At 41.4% G+C, this 18,751-nt stretch overlaps 1 protein-coding gene across 2 annotated transcripts in view; it reads left to right on the top strand.

Annotated features, from left to right (window-relative positions):
- Prkg1 (protein kinase cGMP-dependent 1) overlaps positions 1–18,751 on the top strand; it is a 1,194,442-nt gene that overhangs the window by 74,132 nt on the left and 1,101,559 nt on the right. Inside the window, exon 1 of one of the 2 annotated variants that reach the window (XM_036209436.1) lies at positions 6,100–7,211. The exons of the other annotated variant lie outside the window; for it this stretch is intronic. Coding sequence (XP_036065329.1) covers positions 6,901–7,211 — 311 coding nt within the window. The 5' untranslated portion in view covers positions 6,100–6,900. Of the gene's footprint in view, positions 1–6,099; positions 7,212–18,751 lie in introns of those variants that run through there. 2 annotated transcript variants of the gene reach the window in all.

Here is an 18,751-nt window from a genome sequence, read left to right as displayed (position 1 = left end):
GATTCAAGACAGACATTGAACATACTGCAAAAATACAAGAGCATTTAGAAGTCTTGGTTTTATGTTTATTCTTTTGGCACACTGAAGCTAGACAATACATATTTGTGGTATTCTTTATATGTGAGAAGAAGTGTACACATGTGCCTGTGTTCCTGGATGTGTGTATGCTTGTGTGTGGTTGCATGTCCTTGCATATGGAGGCCAGAACTCGACAAGGAGTGTCTTTCTTTGTTGTCCCCCACATTATTTTTTAAGACACTGTGTCTCAATGGACCTAAGGCTCAAAGACTTGGTAAAGATTGTACAAGACCAATTGGCTAGCAGGCCCCAGGAACCTTTCTATCCCCACCTCCCCAGTGCAGGGATGACTGGCCTACAAGCTTTCCATGGCATTGGATACAGTGCTGGGGATCCAAACTCAGCTCTCCATGCTTGTCTGGAAAGTACTTTAATGACTGAGCCATATTTCCAACCCTGATCTTAGTAGATGTTTACACATTTGTCTTATACATCTGAGACAGTGATATTTAAAGCATTCTTCATGTACCAGATTCAATGTCTGTACTTTACCAATATGAAGTTTTCAAGATACTAAAAAGACAAGAAAGGAATTATTGAGTATTGAATATTTTCTAAATGTGTTGTTAAGGAAGGTAACTGGTAATTTTATAGTTGGCTAAGATATGTTGCAAATTTACACATCTCATGAGACCTAGCCAGGACTTCCACCTTGTTCTAAGAGTGATGCTCTTGTAAGTGTCAGATATCTGCTTTGGCTCTGAGATGGAATGACATCCATTTATTTTAGCAGCTCAGTGCTTCATTTGCTTCTCAATAGAAAGATAAAGTTATGAACATGCATCTGAGATGACTGTATGGAAGTCACAGTATAAGAGATTCCTTAATCTGAAGTGAAAGGACACTGGCCTGCCTGCTAAGTTCATGAGACTGAAAATAGCTTTGGACTTTCCTACTAAGTATGTTTTGTCTGCAGCTGTCCTTCTCCAGTCCCTTTCACAATGACAGAAAATTCTCTCTTGGCTTAATTCAGTCATTTTACTTACTAGATCCAATATTAATTCACGGGCCTATTATTTCCGATTGTCCATCTTCAGTACTTTCCCTCCTTAATAATGGCAATGGGTTCACTAGTAAAAAGCCGGTTTTCTTTACTTTAACTTTAGATTGACAAAATATCTAGAAGAATAGCCAATTTCTACTAGCCCTTAAGGACTATTTAAAACAAAAGCCATGACAAAGGGAAAATACTAACCACAGAGTTATGCTTCCCCAGGTCACATGATATCAAGCCTGCTTACTTAAAATTTAAAATCACAAAATACATTTACTCATCATCATGACATAATTTAGAGTTATATCATACAGTGAAAAACAAAGAAATTTCCCTTTGTTTTCAAATTCCAGACACATTACTTTTTGAGATTCTGGGACAATAAATCAGTACCACAGGGATTTTTAGAGTTTTCAAAATTGTGATATTTTAAACATATTTCTAACAGCCTCTACACTCATAATTTGAACAGCTAAAAGTTTTGTTTAAAAAATAAACAGACAAATCTCACTAGTACTTACAAAGAACTACATCCTACAGGGATATTTGATGAAATACACAATTTAAGGTTCCGATTTTCCAGTAAGATAAAAGGTCCTCATGGAATCACACATGGGCACCGCCCATTAAGGGCTAACAGCAAGTATTTTAGAATATTTTGTGGAAAATCTTGATGCCTTAAATTAGGAAACTATGTAGATTTCATATCTCAGAACCACTGAAGTGGAATGGAAAGAGTGCAATTCATTAATTGCGAATGGGAGATATTTGGATGTTGCATGCTCACATGTATGCTTACTGGACTTAGTGTGAGATAAAAAGAGGGGGTGGAGAGATGGCTCAGAGGTGTAGAGCACTTGCTGCTCTTGCAGAGGATTTGAGCTAGTTCTCAGTTCCTACATGGTGGCTCACCACCATCATAGCCTCAGTTCCAAGGCATCTGATGCTGTTTTCAGACCTTTGTGGGCCTTGTGCATGCATGTGACTCATATACATGCAAGCAAAACACTCATGCACAGAAAAAAGTAAAACAAACAAAATTTGAAAAATTATAAAATGTATTTCTGTGAATGAAGCCTTTTTTTTTAAAGATCATTTCACTATGTAGCCCAGGTTAGTTCTGAACAAAAGATCCGGTACCTTATCCAAGTGCTGGGATTACAAGATGTACCTGGCTTAATAAAGTATTTTAAATGATGTTTTATGCATTTAAAATTTACATTTGTGAAAAATACAATCTTTTTCTTAAAAACTTCTCCTTTATGGCATTAGAAATGTAGAGCTTATTACTGAGTACATAAAGAACATTTATTCTGTTAGTGCCTGGATTTTAGTAAAGACTGCTCTAGCCTAAGGGCCAATGATAACTTACCACCATTTTGTGCCATTGACTCTGAGGATACATTTCAGCTGATATTGGGCATAACATTAATTCAGTATTAAGCACATGAGCAATTTTAGTGCACTGCACTATAGCTTTCCAAGTCACTGGAGCAAGTTTTTTTTTTTTTTAATCATCAATGCTTTTTTTCTTTTCTTTTCCATGCAGAACTTACCATTTGAAGTAACATGACTTTAAAACAGTCCAACCATTAGAAATGTTGCTTATAGCCATTTAAATGTATACTTAAAATTTTATTTCAATTTTAATTTCATGCCTGTGTGTTTTTGTGCGGGCGCGCGCGCGCGCGCGTGTGTGTGCGTGCGTGCGTGTGTGTGTGTGTGTGTGTGTGTGTACTGTGTATGTGCCTGGTAACCAGGGAAAATAGAAAAGGGCATCAGATCATTGCAAGCCACTGTGTGGGTGCTAAAAATTGAGCCCTTGTCCCCTGGATGAGCAGCCACTGAAACTTAACCTCTGAGTCATCTCCCTAGCCCCTAAATGTAGATTCCTTGTTATCAAATATCCCTCCCCAAATACAATCATAAGACTAATTTAATTCTGAGTGAATAAAATACCACATGCTCAAATTATTGTGCTTAATTCATAGAAAACCAATGTTAATTGTTTCTGTAAAAGCAATAAACTAGAGACACCTATACAGCTCACAACCACCTGTAACTCCAGCTTCATGGGGTTGGGCGACCTCTTCTGTCCACTGAGAATCCCTGTATTTGTGTGTGCATATTGACAGGCACACACACAAATGAACATTATTTTTAATATATATATATATATATATATATATATTTAAAAGTTTACCATGGATACAGAGTAAAAATAATTTGCTGAAAAATAATTTCAGGATATTGTTTATTCAAATAAAATTTATTTCCAGCATTGGTCAAGAACCATATCCCCTATTGGTGAAATTATTAAGGCCCATCCACGTAGTTAAAAGGGAGGTTTATTTTGTGGGGTAACTTACAAATGAAGGGATAGGTTGCAGGGTCTGGGAAAGGTATGGCGCAGTCCGGAGGTGTTCTCTGGAGAACTCTACTCAGTCTACCTCCAGCGTCCAGGGTCCCAGAACCAAGGGAAGCCTCTCCTCTCAATCCTGGGTCTTCAGCTTCCTCCCTCAGCCCCGCCTTGTGGGCGTGACCATTACCTAAGCCTCAATGGGGGTTGGAACTTCCAGGCCAAGGCTGGGATGGCTACCCACTACAATCCCCTTCCAAAAAAAAAAAAAAAAACAAAAACAAAAACAAAAACAAAAACAAAAAAAAAACCAACCAACCAACCAACCAATCAAACAAACAAACCCCAAAAAACCCCCTTGTGTTTTACAATCTAAACAACCAGTCCAAAACATGCTAGAAAAAAATTATTTAAAACATTTATTTTAGGGCCAGTGAGGTGTTTTAGTGGGTAAAGGAACATTCTAAACCTAGGAACCGAGTTTAAATCCCCAGGACTCCTGTAGTGGAAGGAGAGAAGTGACATATGTGAGGTGTCTGTCACTTGGCCATCACATGTGCACCATGGTATGTGCAACTCCTCAAAAATGTGTCCTATTTATCCCGATTTTATTCATTAAAGAGAAAATACCAGAAGTCTAAGTTTTGCACAAAGTTATAAAGTCTCGGGAGAAATTCGTATTCTTTGTAATAAGGGCTAATATAAGAATCTATTCTGCGCCTTGAGCCCCTTGCACTTCCCCTTTCAAAGTGCAAGTGCTTTGAGGTAGTCAGCTCTTTTCAACTGTGCAGCTTCTTTGTGTTTGTCGCAGCAGACCCCGGTTCTTAAAGTCAGATTTTAAATGAGACAGTGCCAGGCACGAATGCTATAGTTTGTGGGTAGTTCTCTCATTTAAGAAAAGTATACAGTTTAGTATTGAAAAGCCTCATTTTGATAAAAATCCTGAATACTTATGGCCTAAGTGCTGTTTTAAATATACTTTTTATGGGATAAGGAACAATTTTATTACTTTTTCCCTCCCTTCTCTCCCTTGCATACAAGGTTTTTACAAGCAAGGCAGTATGTTCTCTGTCTTCTGCAGGGAGACATTGAGTCACCTCATTTCAGCCTCAAGAGAGGCTAAAAACAAAGTTTCTTATCCATTGCTTGTGATACATTTTTAGATGTAAACTCGTGGCTTTAGAGACCCCAAAATAAATCTATAAGAAATATTTTCCCAGGGAAGTAGAGAGTTCCCACAGGTTAACTCAAATTTTGGCCCTTTGCCTGGGAAGAGGAAATTGTCCCAGAAGAAAGCCATCAGTCATATGGCGTCACAGTACTTCCGCTCAGTTGACTTTTAAGGAAAACAGCAGTAACTCAGAACTCTTATTTACTGCTATCTTTTGAAAACGTTTCATGACCTGTGCACCTTTTGTATCACAGTCTGAAGCAAATGTACTTCAAAGCTTCCTGGTGGAAAGAGCGAACATGAAGTCATCTGTAGAGAGAATTAGATCATAGTCTTTCTTTGTGGAAAATGTGTAGGGCTACATATCCTTTTCATTTGCACCTCTCGTTACCGGGAGCATACTTGAAATTGAGAAAGAAAGAGAGGAAGAAAGAAAAAGAAAGAAAGGAGACACACACACACACACACACACACACACACACAGAGAGAGAGAGAGAGAGAGAGAGAGAGAGAGAGAGAGAGAGAGAGAGAGAGAGAGAGAGAAGGAACGTGTTAATGTACCAGTGGCTAGACTTTCTTTTTCCTGCCTTTTTAAAGCTCAGATACACAAAGCTGTGCGCTTAAGAGAATAAGTGAGCATCTCTTTTATTTTTGAGATAGATTTGTGTTGTGGACTATTCTGAGATTCCAGGCAGTAGTTGTGTGCTGCAACTTAGTTTTAATGTATTTTCCGTGTATTTTGTGTAAGTATTAAAGGGTGGACAGATAGAATACAGAGAATTATGACACAGAGTGTGGAAGCATAAATTAAAACTCCTAATTAAAAAAAAAACTATAAATTTGGAAGAGCTGATGAAGGTTTAGTTAACTATTAGACACTTACGTAGGTATTAGGTAAATATTTTGGACGTTCTAAGTGTTCCCAAGATGAGAGACCAACTCTTGTACTGAAAGAATGCCACCTCTGTGCCAACATTTTAGCCCACACTGAGAAGTTCCTGCTGGCGAAGTGGTTGGTTAGAGTGAGTGAATGTGTGTGTGTGTGTGTGTGTGTGTGTGTGTGTGTGTGTGTGTGTAGTGGGTGGTACAGTGCAATTATAGCTTCTGTAGTTTTCCCATCGTTTTTCGATTTCACCTCGTCTCCAAAGTTGGCAAAGATTCTCCATTAACTGCTGGGCTGTCACGGAAGTAACATTTAAAAGGTATATGGTTCCCTTTCAGTAAGAATGTTTTGGAACTCCGCTGTGATTTTAAGCCCCCACCCACTTCACCAAATCCAGCAAATGGAAGAAGCCAGGCCTCTAGTGAACCATTCTGCTTCTGATGCTAGCACAGTGGGAGGGACTAGGAGCAGCTGAGAGGCCTTCTCTGGCCCCAAATCGTTGGGGGTTTGTCCTTTGCCCCTGGAAGAATTCATTGATCTGAGTCTGGCCAGTGCAGAAGAGGAGAGCCTAGGAGAGTGGGAGGCTTGGGTGGGGGAAGTCAGATACCCCATCCCTAGCCTTCCCCCAAAGGTACCTAGATGCCTAGGGAATCCCTCCCGAGCACCGTAGCTCTCACCTCCGGAGAGTCAAGTTTCCCTACTAGAGCTAGACACCTGTGTGAGGCGCTCCCGGTGGGAAAGGTGGCGTAGGGGACGCCAGAGCTCCATGCACACCGCTTTCCGCTGTAAGGCTGCAGTTACAATCCCTCCAGAAGTCAGAGCTGTTAGCACGCACACTCTGCTTTCTTCCTTGGTCGACAGGAACCTAGCCCCACATTCTGGAGACGGAGCCCGCTGACGCCTCTCCAGTTCGCTCCGGGTCCTCTCCCTCCCACCTCTCCACCTCCAAAGTAGCGCTCCAGCCTCGCTCCGCCCGCACAGCCCCAGCGCCCCCGAGCTTTATCAGGCTCCCCACACACATCGCTGGCTTCCTTTGGCACCCGGCGCTGGTGACCCTAGCGGAGCAGCCGCCTCCTCCGAGCCCAGTCCCCCTCCTCCCGCCCGCGGGTCACCGCGCCTCCAGGCTCTGCTCCCCCAGGCACCGCGGCGCCCACCGCCTTTCAGGTTCATCCTGGGCTGGACCTGTTTTGCTCATCCCTAAACCCGGAGAAGTGGAATCTGCACACTGAAACTCTCGGTGGCTGGAGCGGCGGACTGGGCATGCTCAGAAGCCAGGTTTGGCTTTGGTCTCAAGTCGAAGGAAGCTTTTGCACTCGCGAGGCAGCGGCGACTTTAGGGAAAGTTGATCTGAGAGGGGAGGAAGCCCCAAGACGCGGAGCAGCGGCAGGAAGGAGCCCCCGGCAGCCCGGAGGAGCATGGGCACCCTGCGGGATTTACAGTACGCGCTCCAAGAGAAGATCGAGGAGCTGAGGCAGCGGGATGCTCTCATCGATGAGCTGGAGCTGGAGTTGGATCAGAAGGACGAACTGATCCAGAAGCTGCAGAACGAACTGGACAAGTACCGCTCGGTGATCCGGCCCGCCACCCAGCAGGCGCAGAAGCAGAGCGCCAGCACCTTGCAGGGTGAACCGCGCACCAAGCGCCAGGCGATCTCCGCGGAGCCCACCGCCTTCGACATCCAGGATCTCAGCCACGTGACCCTGCCCTTCTACCCCAAGAGCCCACAGTAAGCAGGGTTACTCGCCCGGGTCCATGTGGCGCCCTGGCGGTGGGGAGCTGTGGGTCTCTGTATTGTCTGTCGGCCCCTGCCCCTCCCGCTTGCCATGTCTGTCCTCATCCTCAGAAATGTCTCATTTTCACGGCACTTCTTGAGGGGCTGTGCACGTTTCTCAGGGCCAGACTCCCTGCACATCCGTTGCCTCCGTGTCTTTGTCAGATGCCAAGGTATTTTAAAAATATGCATATACGTTCATATATGCCACCTACTGTACATAAGAGTTTGGACGCGCCCCAGGTGTGTGTCTGACCGTGTGTGTGAGTGACTGTTGAATGGAGGAATCAGAACCCCGTCTCCCCCAAAGCCCCAGCCAACCTGGCCAGCCGGAAAATCCTAACTGCAGGCTCATCAGACTGAAATGAAATGCGTTAATATTACCCCGACTTTCCACGCTCTTGTGGCTCTCCTGGATTTTTCTACATGCCGCCGGCACTTCATGCTGGTACCGTTCAAACCTGATGTTCTGTCACCATCAAAGTGCAAAAAATAAGTCAATATACATATAAAACAGAAGGTTTTTTTTTTTTTTTAATTTCCCGAGTTGGATGACATTTACAGTCCATAAATGGAAGCCTAGTCTGTTGATTCTTTAAAAAAAATGTTTTCATAATATCCGAGAGAGAATGTTACTTGTTTTCCTAAAAGAATTCTCACATGATTACTAATGAACATTTCCCTAGAGGGTTCGTGTATTTTCAGGGACAGTGTGGTCAAGCTCACGTTATTGCCTGTGTTGACTATGCTGTGCCTCACACTCAGGTCTAAAGTCCCTCTGCTCCTGCTCTAGCATGTTAGAGAGCAGTGTAGTTCTGATGTCAGTAGGATCCATAAACTTGGATGGGAACACTGAATGAAACTTGTTACCCAACACTCAACCCCAGAGTCCATATGGAGAGCAAGCAGCAGGGACAGGACGCTAACAGAACCAGAACACCATCTGAATGGCATTTTAATTAATAGTAATGACATAATTGGTAAAGCAGAGGATTCTGTTGTCCTGCTCTTAACTACATAACACGGCTGGATGACACGTGTTACATAATGGCCGAAGGTCCCCGGGAAACCTTTACTTCATCAACACAGGGAATTCATAAGAGGAGAAAGTGCATGCTTGCTTATCTCCATTTATATTTCTCAGACGGGAGGGGTCATGAGTATATACTACGTACACTTTTTGAAAACTTACAAGCCCAATCTATGCATATTGGCTCCCATGAATCATTTGCAGGCTTAGCTGGAGAAGTTTGAATTCTGTGGAGTAGGGGAGAGTTGATAAAGACAACTATTTCTGAGATTCCGACCAACCTTGCCAAGTTACCATGATAGATCAGCGGATTTCAATTTGTCTGAAAAACCTGAGTGATCTGAATCTATTGGAGCTTTCTTTGGTAAATTAATTTGTAGTCACTGGCATGTTTGCCTATTTCAGCTAACAAGGTACATGGCCATCTCTCCTGGCCAAGTTTTGCAGAAAATATAACACAGAGACAGCTCTTTGTATCTTAAACAGTCTATAGGATAGTCATTTTAGTATCTGCAGAACTTTGGAATAACACAGAACAAACTCAGCTCTTATAAAAAGACCATTTTTTAATAGGCTTTTAGGTGCAATATGATCAACCCAGCTGACAACTAACTCCAGTTAACCATTCTATTTGAGAAAGTCTAAAGAAATCCAGGTAGCAGGAATGAACTGTAGAATGTGGTACATTTAGAAGACTCTTGATACAGGACCCTGGTGTTTTGATAAATGTCCACAGTGGAAAATAAAATCAGAAAAGCACATGCCCTGTAGTATCCCTGTAGGACAAACATTGTATCTGTTGAACATGCTTTGCTCTCTGGTACCTATTTGCTAACTTTAAGGACTCAGTTGTTAATGTGGTATTGCCATGTGAGTTTTGTGATTCTGAAGGATTATATTGGAGAAAATGATAAAATGTCTTCCAAGTTTAAATAATTTTGGAAAAACATCTGTTCTTTTTTTCACACTTACATAAAGGAAACCAGAATAAAATTGCCTTGAGTGGTAGTGTACCTTCCTTGGGGAAAAGAAATACATTGTATGCAAAATAGTTATTATTCTCGACCATTTGAGCACAAGGTAGCTCCACAAAGAACTACTAAAATGGGCCACTCTAAAAACATTATTTTTTTGCATTTCAATGTATTTAGTTGGAATCTTTTTATTATTCAGACTTATTGGCAACACATGTTTATGTTTATAATCTTTATTGCAACTTAAATTTAATCACTTTTCTAAAGATTAAGGTTGAAGTGAAGAAACTATTTAAGTAGACCGGACTTGATTTCAGGTGCACATTCCTTTTAGTTTCTTTTTATCTTTCCAGTAGATGTAGTTAATGACTGATGTTCTGCTCAATTACCGGATGACTGGAAAATACCTTCTAGTGTTCCCTTACTGAGGTTGCCTTTTGAGAATTACAATATTTTAAAACTTCTTTTTTTTTTTCTTAGTAACTATTGATCATTTGAGGATCAAAAGCAGTACAAAAATTGAAAGCAGCCCGATAACTTTTATTTTCTCAAGGGTTCTTTCTTCCTTGGGATTTTTCTCTCTAAGGTGAGAATTGGAAGAAAGCCTCTGTTGGATTCCACCATGGGGGAGGCCAGTTCTGCTGCACCTGTGAGGTGGAGGAATCGTGTGTGAGGGTGTTGGTCTTTCACAATCTATATAGATATAACCTTTAAACCTTTTTTAGGTTATTTATGAATGTGGTGGAAGAACTGATGTAGCAAATTGGAATCTGTATTATGCTGCTGCCAAGGAACTACTTAACAATGTAAAACCACTAGATTCTATGTTCCAAAATACATCTAGCCAAAGCTCCCTAACAATGGAACAAACAAACAAACCCAGTCATCCAGTCTGTGAGATCAGGACACATGATGGGCCACATGAACTTCTAAAATCATTTAATTTAATGACATTTTGTTCCTAAAGATGCTCTCGCTGTCTCCAAATCTTCTCTGTTTGCTGTCACAGCCCTCCATGCCATTTCAGCTGGACTACCTCATCTTGAGTGTCTATCAAAACTTGTTAATGTCTGTGTGTTTTTGTAGAGCTGTAGCGTTTACCCCTGAGGTGGCTTCACTTCAGAGAATGATGACATGTTCTATTCTGTTTCACTTTGTGATTGTGAAATGCTTTGGAAGAATTGGAGATAAGAGAGAAACATATTTTTCAATTTTTAGGTAGGGATTAAAATGTAAAAGATCCTATGTGATCTTCTAAACCTTGATAATATATTCCAAGAGAAATAGTATCTCCCTAAATGGTATGTGTTTAATTCTGAAGGAAGTCATGGAAATCATGGAATTCTAGTGTGATTTTACATAAGCTAATATTAAAATATAATTTTCTGTGAAGGTATTAAAATTGTAATGAGCCTTATAAGTTAGTTCAATAGTTGTATGTGATACCTTCCACATGGAAAATCTTGTAAGGCACGTAAACCTTGCCATTACAGACTTAGCAAGGGACCCAACAACATTATACAAGTCAATATTTTAGAAATTTGTGTAAGGAAAAATGCAGAGCAGTTCACTAAAACAGTTGGCAGATTCTGTGGCTCCTATTGGACTGCGTGGTATCAGGAACTCCCCAAAAGTACTTGTTTATATTGTAGGACTGGTAAGACTGCCATGATTTAAATAAAGCACTTCATAGTGTGAAGGGAGGAGTGAGGGATGCGGGAGTCTCTGCTCAAGCCATCAGCAGAGACAGGGCACGTGCAGAGAACGGTGGCAACCAGGGGCTTTCCCTGAGTGCCATGGAGGGAACTAACGCTCAGTTTCTACAATATTATAAAGTGGATTAAGAGGAACTTATGTTTGTTTTTAGAATGGTCAAGAATTTGTGTGTGTGTGTGTGTGTGTGTGTGTGTGTGTGTGTGTGTGTGTTTCAGGAGGCAGGTAGTAGTGAAGCTCTGAATATCACAGTGTGCTTCTAACCTTCCACCATAACTATACTAACTAGATAAGATATTTAACCTAACCAAAAAGCAGATGATGGACATTCTTAAAGAAACCAAGGTCCACTCTTAAAGAAACTGAATACCTTTCCGAGCACCACTGAAAATAGTTTAGTTATATGCCATAGGCCAGCTCCTCAGATTCTTCACATGCCTGGACAGACTGATATAGATGAGAATGCAATCTTGTTAGTTATTGAAATTCATCTTCCCTGTTTCTGTGGGGGAGCTAAATTCTGACCTAAGGTTATTATAATAGTTTCCAATTTAAGTTTGAACATTAATTTGACATTGCAGCCTATGCAGTGAAACAGAAGTTGTACAAAGGCTTTATAATATTATATGGGATCATGTTGCTAAATATCACGTTAGGGTATTTGGAAGTACAGTCAAGTTGATTGCCCCCAAAATGGGACGTAGAATGAAAACACTGGGAAGCCTTAAATAGAGTAGCTCGAGACACTGCCTGAGAATATAAATGACCATCTTTCTTGCTCTACTGAGGTACATTTCCAAGCTCTCACTAGTGTTTCATTAAAGAGTTGGTTTGGATTTCTATTAGGAAAGGGTAGAATGAGACACGTGATGTTTCTATTGTTGCTGTTTGCAGGTTATAAGGCATATGGGCACATTTTTTTTTTTCCTGTCTGCCTAGCAATGGAGGGTCTCCATGGTATCCTAGCAACCATATTTGAACACCAGGCTGCTGCTCTTTCTGCTATCTCTACCATAGGTGTTGCTGCCCATCCCAAGGAACTGGGATTGCTGCTAGCATCTCAGGCCCTCTGCCTTGAACCTTCCTGGCCCTGAGAACACAAGACAATGTGACAAATACTCACATGATGAAAGCAGCACTTACCAGCATGCTCAACAGCTTATTATGCAATCACATCTGTGGCATTTCGAATCTTAATCTGAATTGTTGAGCTGGTGTGCTTTGACTCCCTCCTGTGACAGTGCCCCTCTCCTTCCTTACACACAGCTTCCTGACACCACTACTCGTCCCTCTCATCATCCTTCATAGTGATTGCCTTCCTGGCTATCTCCTTAAAATTTTTTTCTTTTTTGAGAAATGAAATCTGTCCAGCCTGTGCGAACTCTCTAAGTACAGTTTTGTTGGTAAGATCAGAGGAACATTCTTCTTCCCAAACTGACATGTAAATATCAACAATAGCACAAAACCTGCTGCTACACAAAGCAGATGTTTAACACAAGGTGGGACTAAGCATAGTACACTCTCTCAAGTGTCTTGTTTGGGAATGCAATTTTTTGATCATACTTATTCATATTTTTAAAAAAAGCAGGAGAGTAGGGTGGGGAGAAGACATTTTGGGATATGGGGCAGAACAAGAGGAGCATTGTTAAAGCTCTGTTATATTTTCCAGGAAGTTTGAAAGTAGCAATATACTTTCTCAACACATAAATATGCCCCAATACTAGAGTGGAATTTGCAAGAAAGGTAGTCCTTTGTGAATGAGGACCACATCTGAAAGCTTGTCCCCCTTGAGAAGCTGTACTGTGATATCGTCAGAAAATCATGCAGATATTTCTCTTCAGACCAATGTCTATTTTGAATGCTTTATATTTTCCCTTTGGAGCATCACTTAATGTAACATCAGGGAGGGACTGGTGGCCTGCCTGCTGGCTTCAATGAGAAGAGGAAAGGGCAGTATGTCAGCATGTAGCTGTTCTGAAGTAGCAGGTCAAGAATGATTCTGCCGGACATCGTCATCGTCATCACCACTACTACCCTGCTAATTTTCATGGGACACCAACTCTGTGACAGATCTATCTTTCTTCTGCTTAACCTGCATCATGTATTTTTTTCCTTGTGTGTGTGTGTGTGTGTGTGTGTGTGTGTGTGTGTAAAATGAATGAATGTGCACATTGTGTGAGGATGTGCTCACAGCATAGGCATGTATGGAAGCCAGTTGTTGATGTTTTGTCTTCCTTAATTACTATTCCTCATTGTTGCTCCCATTATCATCATCATCATCATCATCATCATCATCATCATCATCATCATCATTTGAAACAGAGTCTATCAATGGGCCTGTGGACCACTGTTGAGGCTATGCTATTTGTCCCTGCACCTGTTATTATAGTTACAGGCACAGCACCACACCTGGCTTTTAAGTGGATGCTGGGATTCAAACTTAGGTCCTTATGCCTTCCCACTTTATCCACTGAGCCATCTTCCCCTCCCCTGCATCGTAGATTTCAATACCTCTGTAAGGAATGTTCTAGATTATTCCCATTTCCCAGAGGATGAGGAACAGAACACCTAGACTTCTAGAAAGTAAGGTTCCTGCTCAAGGGCATACACTTAGTAAAAAACTGAACCAGAATTGGAGCTGCTGGAGTCTTTCTCAGCAATCACCAGGTTCTTACACTGCTCCAAAGCCTGCAGGGATTGGGTAACTGCAGAACCTAAGATTAACATATGGGCTGTTCTGGGGAAATTGTCTGTTCACCTATAATCAAAGAGGAAGCAGGAAAACCTTGGGGGAAGTCGAAGAAATTAGGTAGGACTTTTCCCCAAACATGACTGCACATTAGAATCACCTGGGGAACTTTAAAAATCACATTGCCTAAGCTTTACCACAAATGATCTAAAATCAGAGGTTTTAAATGATTCCTATGGTAGTTCCAATGTGAAACAAAACTTGGGAGCCACTGAGATGAGAAGATGACAGGACATGTTGTGTGTGTGTGACAGCAAATAAAGGACCGGACTAGGTCTAGAGAATTGAGTACCTCTGTGGACTTAAATCTTTATCAGCTTGCAAATTCAGTGATGGGTTTTATTTTTTGTTACATTGTATGCCTATAATGTCATATTGTTTATTCTCCCAAGTATGCAGTGTTCTCCATCGTCCATTTCTTCTTAACCAGGGTTGTTCATTAGAAAACTGCTGAGGGAGATTTTAAACACATCTTTGCTGGGTGCCACTAGCAAGATTGATTCAGTCACTCTGGGGTTAGGCTTAAGGAATAGTTACATATTTTAGTTCAGAGATAACTCTCATCTTCATTGTGAATTGAGAACCTCCTCACTACCCACCTGACTCCTCATGCTACAGATTACTCCCCATTCTTTGGGAGAAAATGCTGCTCCCAGTAGATGAGGCAGCTCCAGCTGTGTTCGCCATCCCATAGCAGCTGGAATTTCCCTTTCCCTCTGATTCTGGGGATGCCTACTAGAGTCCTGGCCACAGGAAAGCATCAGCAGCTCCATTCAACTGGTCAGCCTGTTTCCTCTTTCCAGCCAGTCACAAGCCCTGGCCAGCCCTCGGACACATATCAGGGTCAGCCGTCCGTCGCCCTCAGTTTGTTTCCCACTTTTGCTGGGGGCAGCGGCCATGCCTGCAGGAGAGACTGTTTCCTGGAATCCCAGCTGATGCTATGAGATTTGAAAGGGATGGAGGTGAAACAAAGACAAGCCCCTCTTGGAAGAGCAGGGCAGGGCTTGTAGCATTTCTGTCTGGTGTGAGATGCCTCTGCAGCCAGCTAGCTTTTTTCTTCCCCCTTACAGATATTTTATCCTTTTAAGGCAAACAGCTTGAGCTCTGGCTGAGAAGTACTTTCCAAGGAGGTTTCAACGAAAGCAGAGCAAGCAAATCAACCTCTCAGTCCCCTTTCTAGACAGTTTGGTCTGAGAGAACAGATGTGGGCAACCTCTGGCAGATGAGAGTTCTCAGGTACCCCTGCAGTGAGGGACCTTGGTGGGGGCGGGGGATACAAGAATCCCTATGCCCAGGCTCTGACATCACTGCTGTCCCTGTGGCTAGCTCTGCATTTCTTTTTTGCTTTTAGTTCCCAGTTGGAACTCCTCAAGGTGTTGGTAATGGTCTCCAATAGGAGTCTGTTCACATTTGTAATTCAGTCATTATCTTCTCAGGTGAGAATCAACCAGTATTGGGATTTATATAAGCGATGAAAGTAGCTAATATAATTGCATTTTTTTTTTTTTTGGTAAAAACTTTTCCCTCAAATCCAGGGTCCATGAGGAGGAGCTTTCTTGTTTCTCTCCCCCTTTGCATAAATTAACAATGTACTCAGTGGACAGAAAGCATGTTAAACTAGAGTAGGTGGGATAAGGCTCCCCAGAGGCTTAGGGATATTAATTACACAAGAAAGTTAGTCATAAGGAAAGTGAACACTTTCGTTATGAATGCTGCATTTGGTTATAAGGCCTAAATGGGAAGGAAGAGAGGAATAAATAAGGAAATAATACAGCACATCAGGGACACACAAACATGACTGCAAACATGCATTCACTCACTGCTGTTAGCACTTACAAGGAGCATGGAGAACACAGGTTGGTGCTGGGATCCTGTCAAAGTGTCCGTGTCTGAGTTCTTTTTGATTATGATAACAAAGCTGGGTCCACTTAGCAGAGCTAAGTTACCAGTGCTAATTTAGTGCATCACTTGTATCAAAAACAGTACTGCCAGTGACCTCTGCCAGCCTACAGATCACAAATGAAGTGCAAGCTTCATCACACTTGCTGCAAGACAGATGCAATTGATGAATTTATCCATATATGCAGAGTTCCTTATGTGTGGCCAAAGTGCAAGTAAGTAGTTTACATGTCCCCCTGCCCCAAGGATTGCAATGTTTCTAAAACAGATATGAGGTTTTGATGTTAGGAACTTCAGTTTCATTTTCTCCCTTCCAGTCTATACCTGCTCTTTAGAAGCAACATCATGTTTCTTCTTTTACACTAAGCAATTGCATTATCTGCCATTCAGTTTAATTTGGTTAATCGCATTGGATGTCAATGATGACAAATTTGCCACTGCTAAGCAAAAAATACTTTTGTTGTTTATGAAACAGATGTATTATGGCAATATCAAGATTTCACCAGATCTAGTGCAAGGAATAATGAGATTGTGTGAGGAGAGAAACAACTTCTGGGTATACAATGCATCATCCTGATGGTCCAGCTTTATCAATAAATTATAGTTTTGACAGTGCTTCTAAGTCTGGACTAAGGAGGAAGGAAAAAGGAGACTCACGACAAGAAAGAAAAGTGGGCATTCTTTGTTTTGTCCCCAGGGAGCTATTGTTATAGATCGGTAAGAGGGTGGGTTGGCCGTACAGTACTGTGTCTGCAGGTGGCTGGCACACACACTGATAGGAAGCACAACTACATACTGTGTCTGCCCAGGACACACATTCCTGAAGCATTAGTGACCAAACAACACACTTGTACATTACAGTAAGAAAGAAAAGGTGGCCTGGACTAGAGAAGTGTGCTGCTGGAACAGGGTACTTTAAGTGTCAGAAAGAGACAAGTACTATTTTGTTAAGCATGCAATGGCAACTCATTGTGCCAGTGGGAGGAGAGAAAATAAGGAAACATGCAAGCTAGAGCATGGGACTCAGTGTGAATCATGTTCTTCATCATGGATAATTGCTACTCTCTTATTTTGGAACTGTCTAACATTACCAAGGTTTCAAAAAGTAAGCTCAAAGACACATGGATAATTAAAAGAAGCTTTGGAGCTGACAGATCCATTCACTGGGGTATGCCTTTTTTTTTTCCCCAGCCACGGAGTCTACTTAATAGGACATTTTTGGTTCTGAGTGTTGGAGGAGTTTTTCTCCCAGAGCAGAAGGAAGGACACAAAGTGACCAGATTGCTCAGAGTCGTCATTCATATAATGCCTGGCTTTGTAGAGGTTCAGAGTTGAGCCCCATTGATGTGGATGAGTAGAAAAGAAGTGTGTCTTGGTATAGACCTTAAAAGCTTTAGAAATATTATGAAAGAAACCATGCTATGGCTTCTAAAAATATTTATAGCCTTGGTCAAAAAGTAGTCACTTTTCTTCAAAACAGCTCTGCAATTTTTGTTGTTCTTCATAAAATGAAAATATGACATAAAGAACATAATTTGTCTGAATCTGCCTTCTCTGTGTTTTAGCATAATTTAGCATGGAGATCTCTGTTCTCTTACTGAATATAAAGGAAACTAAGGGACTAAGCATTCGCTGGTTCACAGAACAGCAAATAGTATTGGACTAAATGGTGGAACTTTGAGATGGTCTTCATGGAAAGAGATGTTGAATAAGTAAAACAACCAGTTAGCCATGAATGACCCTTTTGATAACTCAGGCTTCTGAATTCATTGTCTTTGCTTTTTGTTAGATTTGTTAGGCACCATTGTGTCTCAGTATTCATAGTTTTGACCTTTGTTAGGGAATACCTAGCATAAAAATCTACTTTCTTTTTGATAGCTAAAGAGTATAGTCCATATCCTTTAAAAATAATAATAGTTAAATTAAAAGAGGGAAAATTTAGTCACTTGGAAGCATTAGATATGGGCTTTTGTAGACTTATTTACATATTTATGAATAATTGTAACTCATGACTTTTGAATATGCTAATATTTGAGGAATAGTTAATTATTTCCATCATAAGTTATATTCCATTGTAGTAGGAATCTTAAAAGTTTTTATTAATGAAATCAAACCTGAGGCAGATTATTGGGGTGAATGCTGGAAGATCAGAGAAGCAGAACAAGCCACAGTTTTCTCACCTCACCAGTTCCTCAGCTGGTCTTGTTTCCTCAGACTGCAAGCTTCTGAATCCTCATCCCAATGGCTCTCAGCTGAACTGTGCTCGAAAGCCTGAATGCTTAACCAGCTGAATGCTTTACTCACTACATGCTTTTTTCTCCATAGTTCCTGGCCCTCACGCCTTATATACCTTTCTCTTTCTGCCCCCACTCCCTGGGGTTAAAGGTTATGTTTCTGGGATTAAAGGCTTGGGTCACCATGCTTAGCTGTTTCTAAAGTGGCCTTGAACTCAGAGATCCAGCTATCTCTGCCTCCCAAGTGCTGGGATTAAAGGTGTGTACCACCACCGCCCAACTTCTGTTATGGCTTACTCTTCCCATTTTCTAGCCACCATTTCTGGCTCTGTTCTAGTGGCTGTCTGTTCTCTGACCCCAGATATGTTTATTTTGGGAAACACACAATATTTCAGGGAACACAATACCCACCACATTCCATCTATAATATAATTGCAAGTATTTAAAGTAACCCAGGTGAACATTCTACACATTAAGAAATGAAGAAATTAGGAAGGCTGAGTTTGGACTACTTGAGAAAATAGCCAAGTGAGGTGTGCTGAAAAATGAAAAAAGGTTGAACTAACATCTTGCTGGGATATTTATTCTAAAGTGCACAATAAAAACACTGCTCATCCCTAAGGAGGTGACCCTTCTGGTATGGTACTTCCTTTGGCTTGTCTTACCTTTGGGTCTAACTCCCAAGGTCCTGTGCTATGGAACTGTCTACCACAGTAGGTGCTGGAGCAGTATTCCATCTTAGTGATGGCCAAGGGTTACTGCCAGAGTGATGGATGAAAAATGACTCAAGCATCCATTTCTTTGTTGTGGCAAGAGTAGATTTCTCAACTAGATGGACGTAGAGCTTATTAAATAATATCTAGGTGAACTCTTGTTGGTGAGTTTTTAAATCACTG

The sequence above is a fragment of the Onychomys torridus genome, chromosome 1 (assembly GCF_903995425.1).
Source record: "Onychomys torridus chromosome 1, mOncTor1.1, whole genome shotgun sequence".
In the NCBI taxonomy this organism is placed as follows: Eukaryota; Metazoa; Chordata; class Mammalia; order Rodentia; family Cricetidae; genus Onychomys; species Onychomys torridus.
This window is presented reverse-complemented; position numbering and strand designations above follow the sequence as displayed.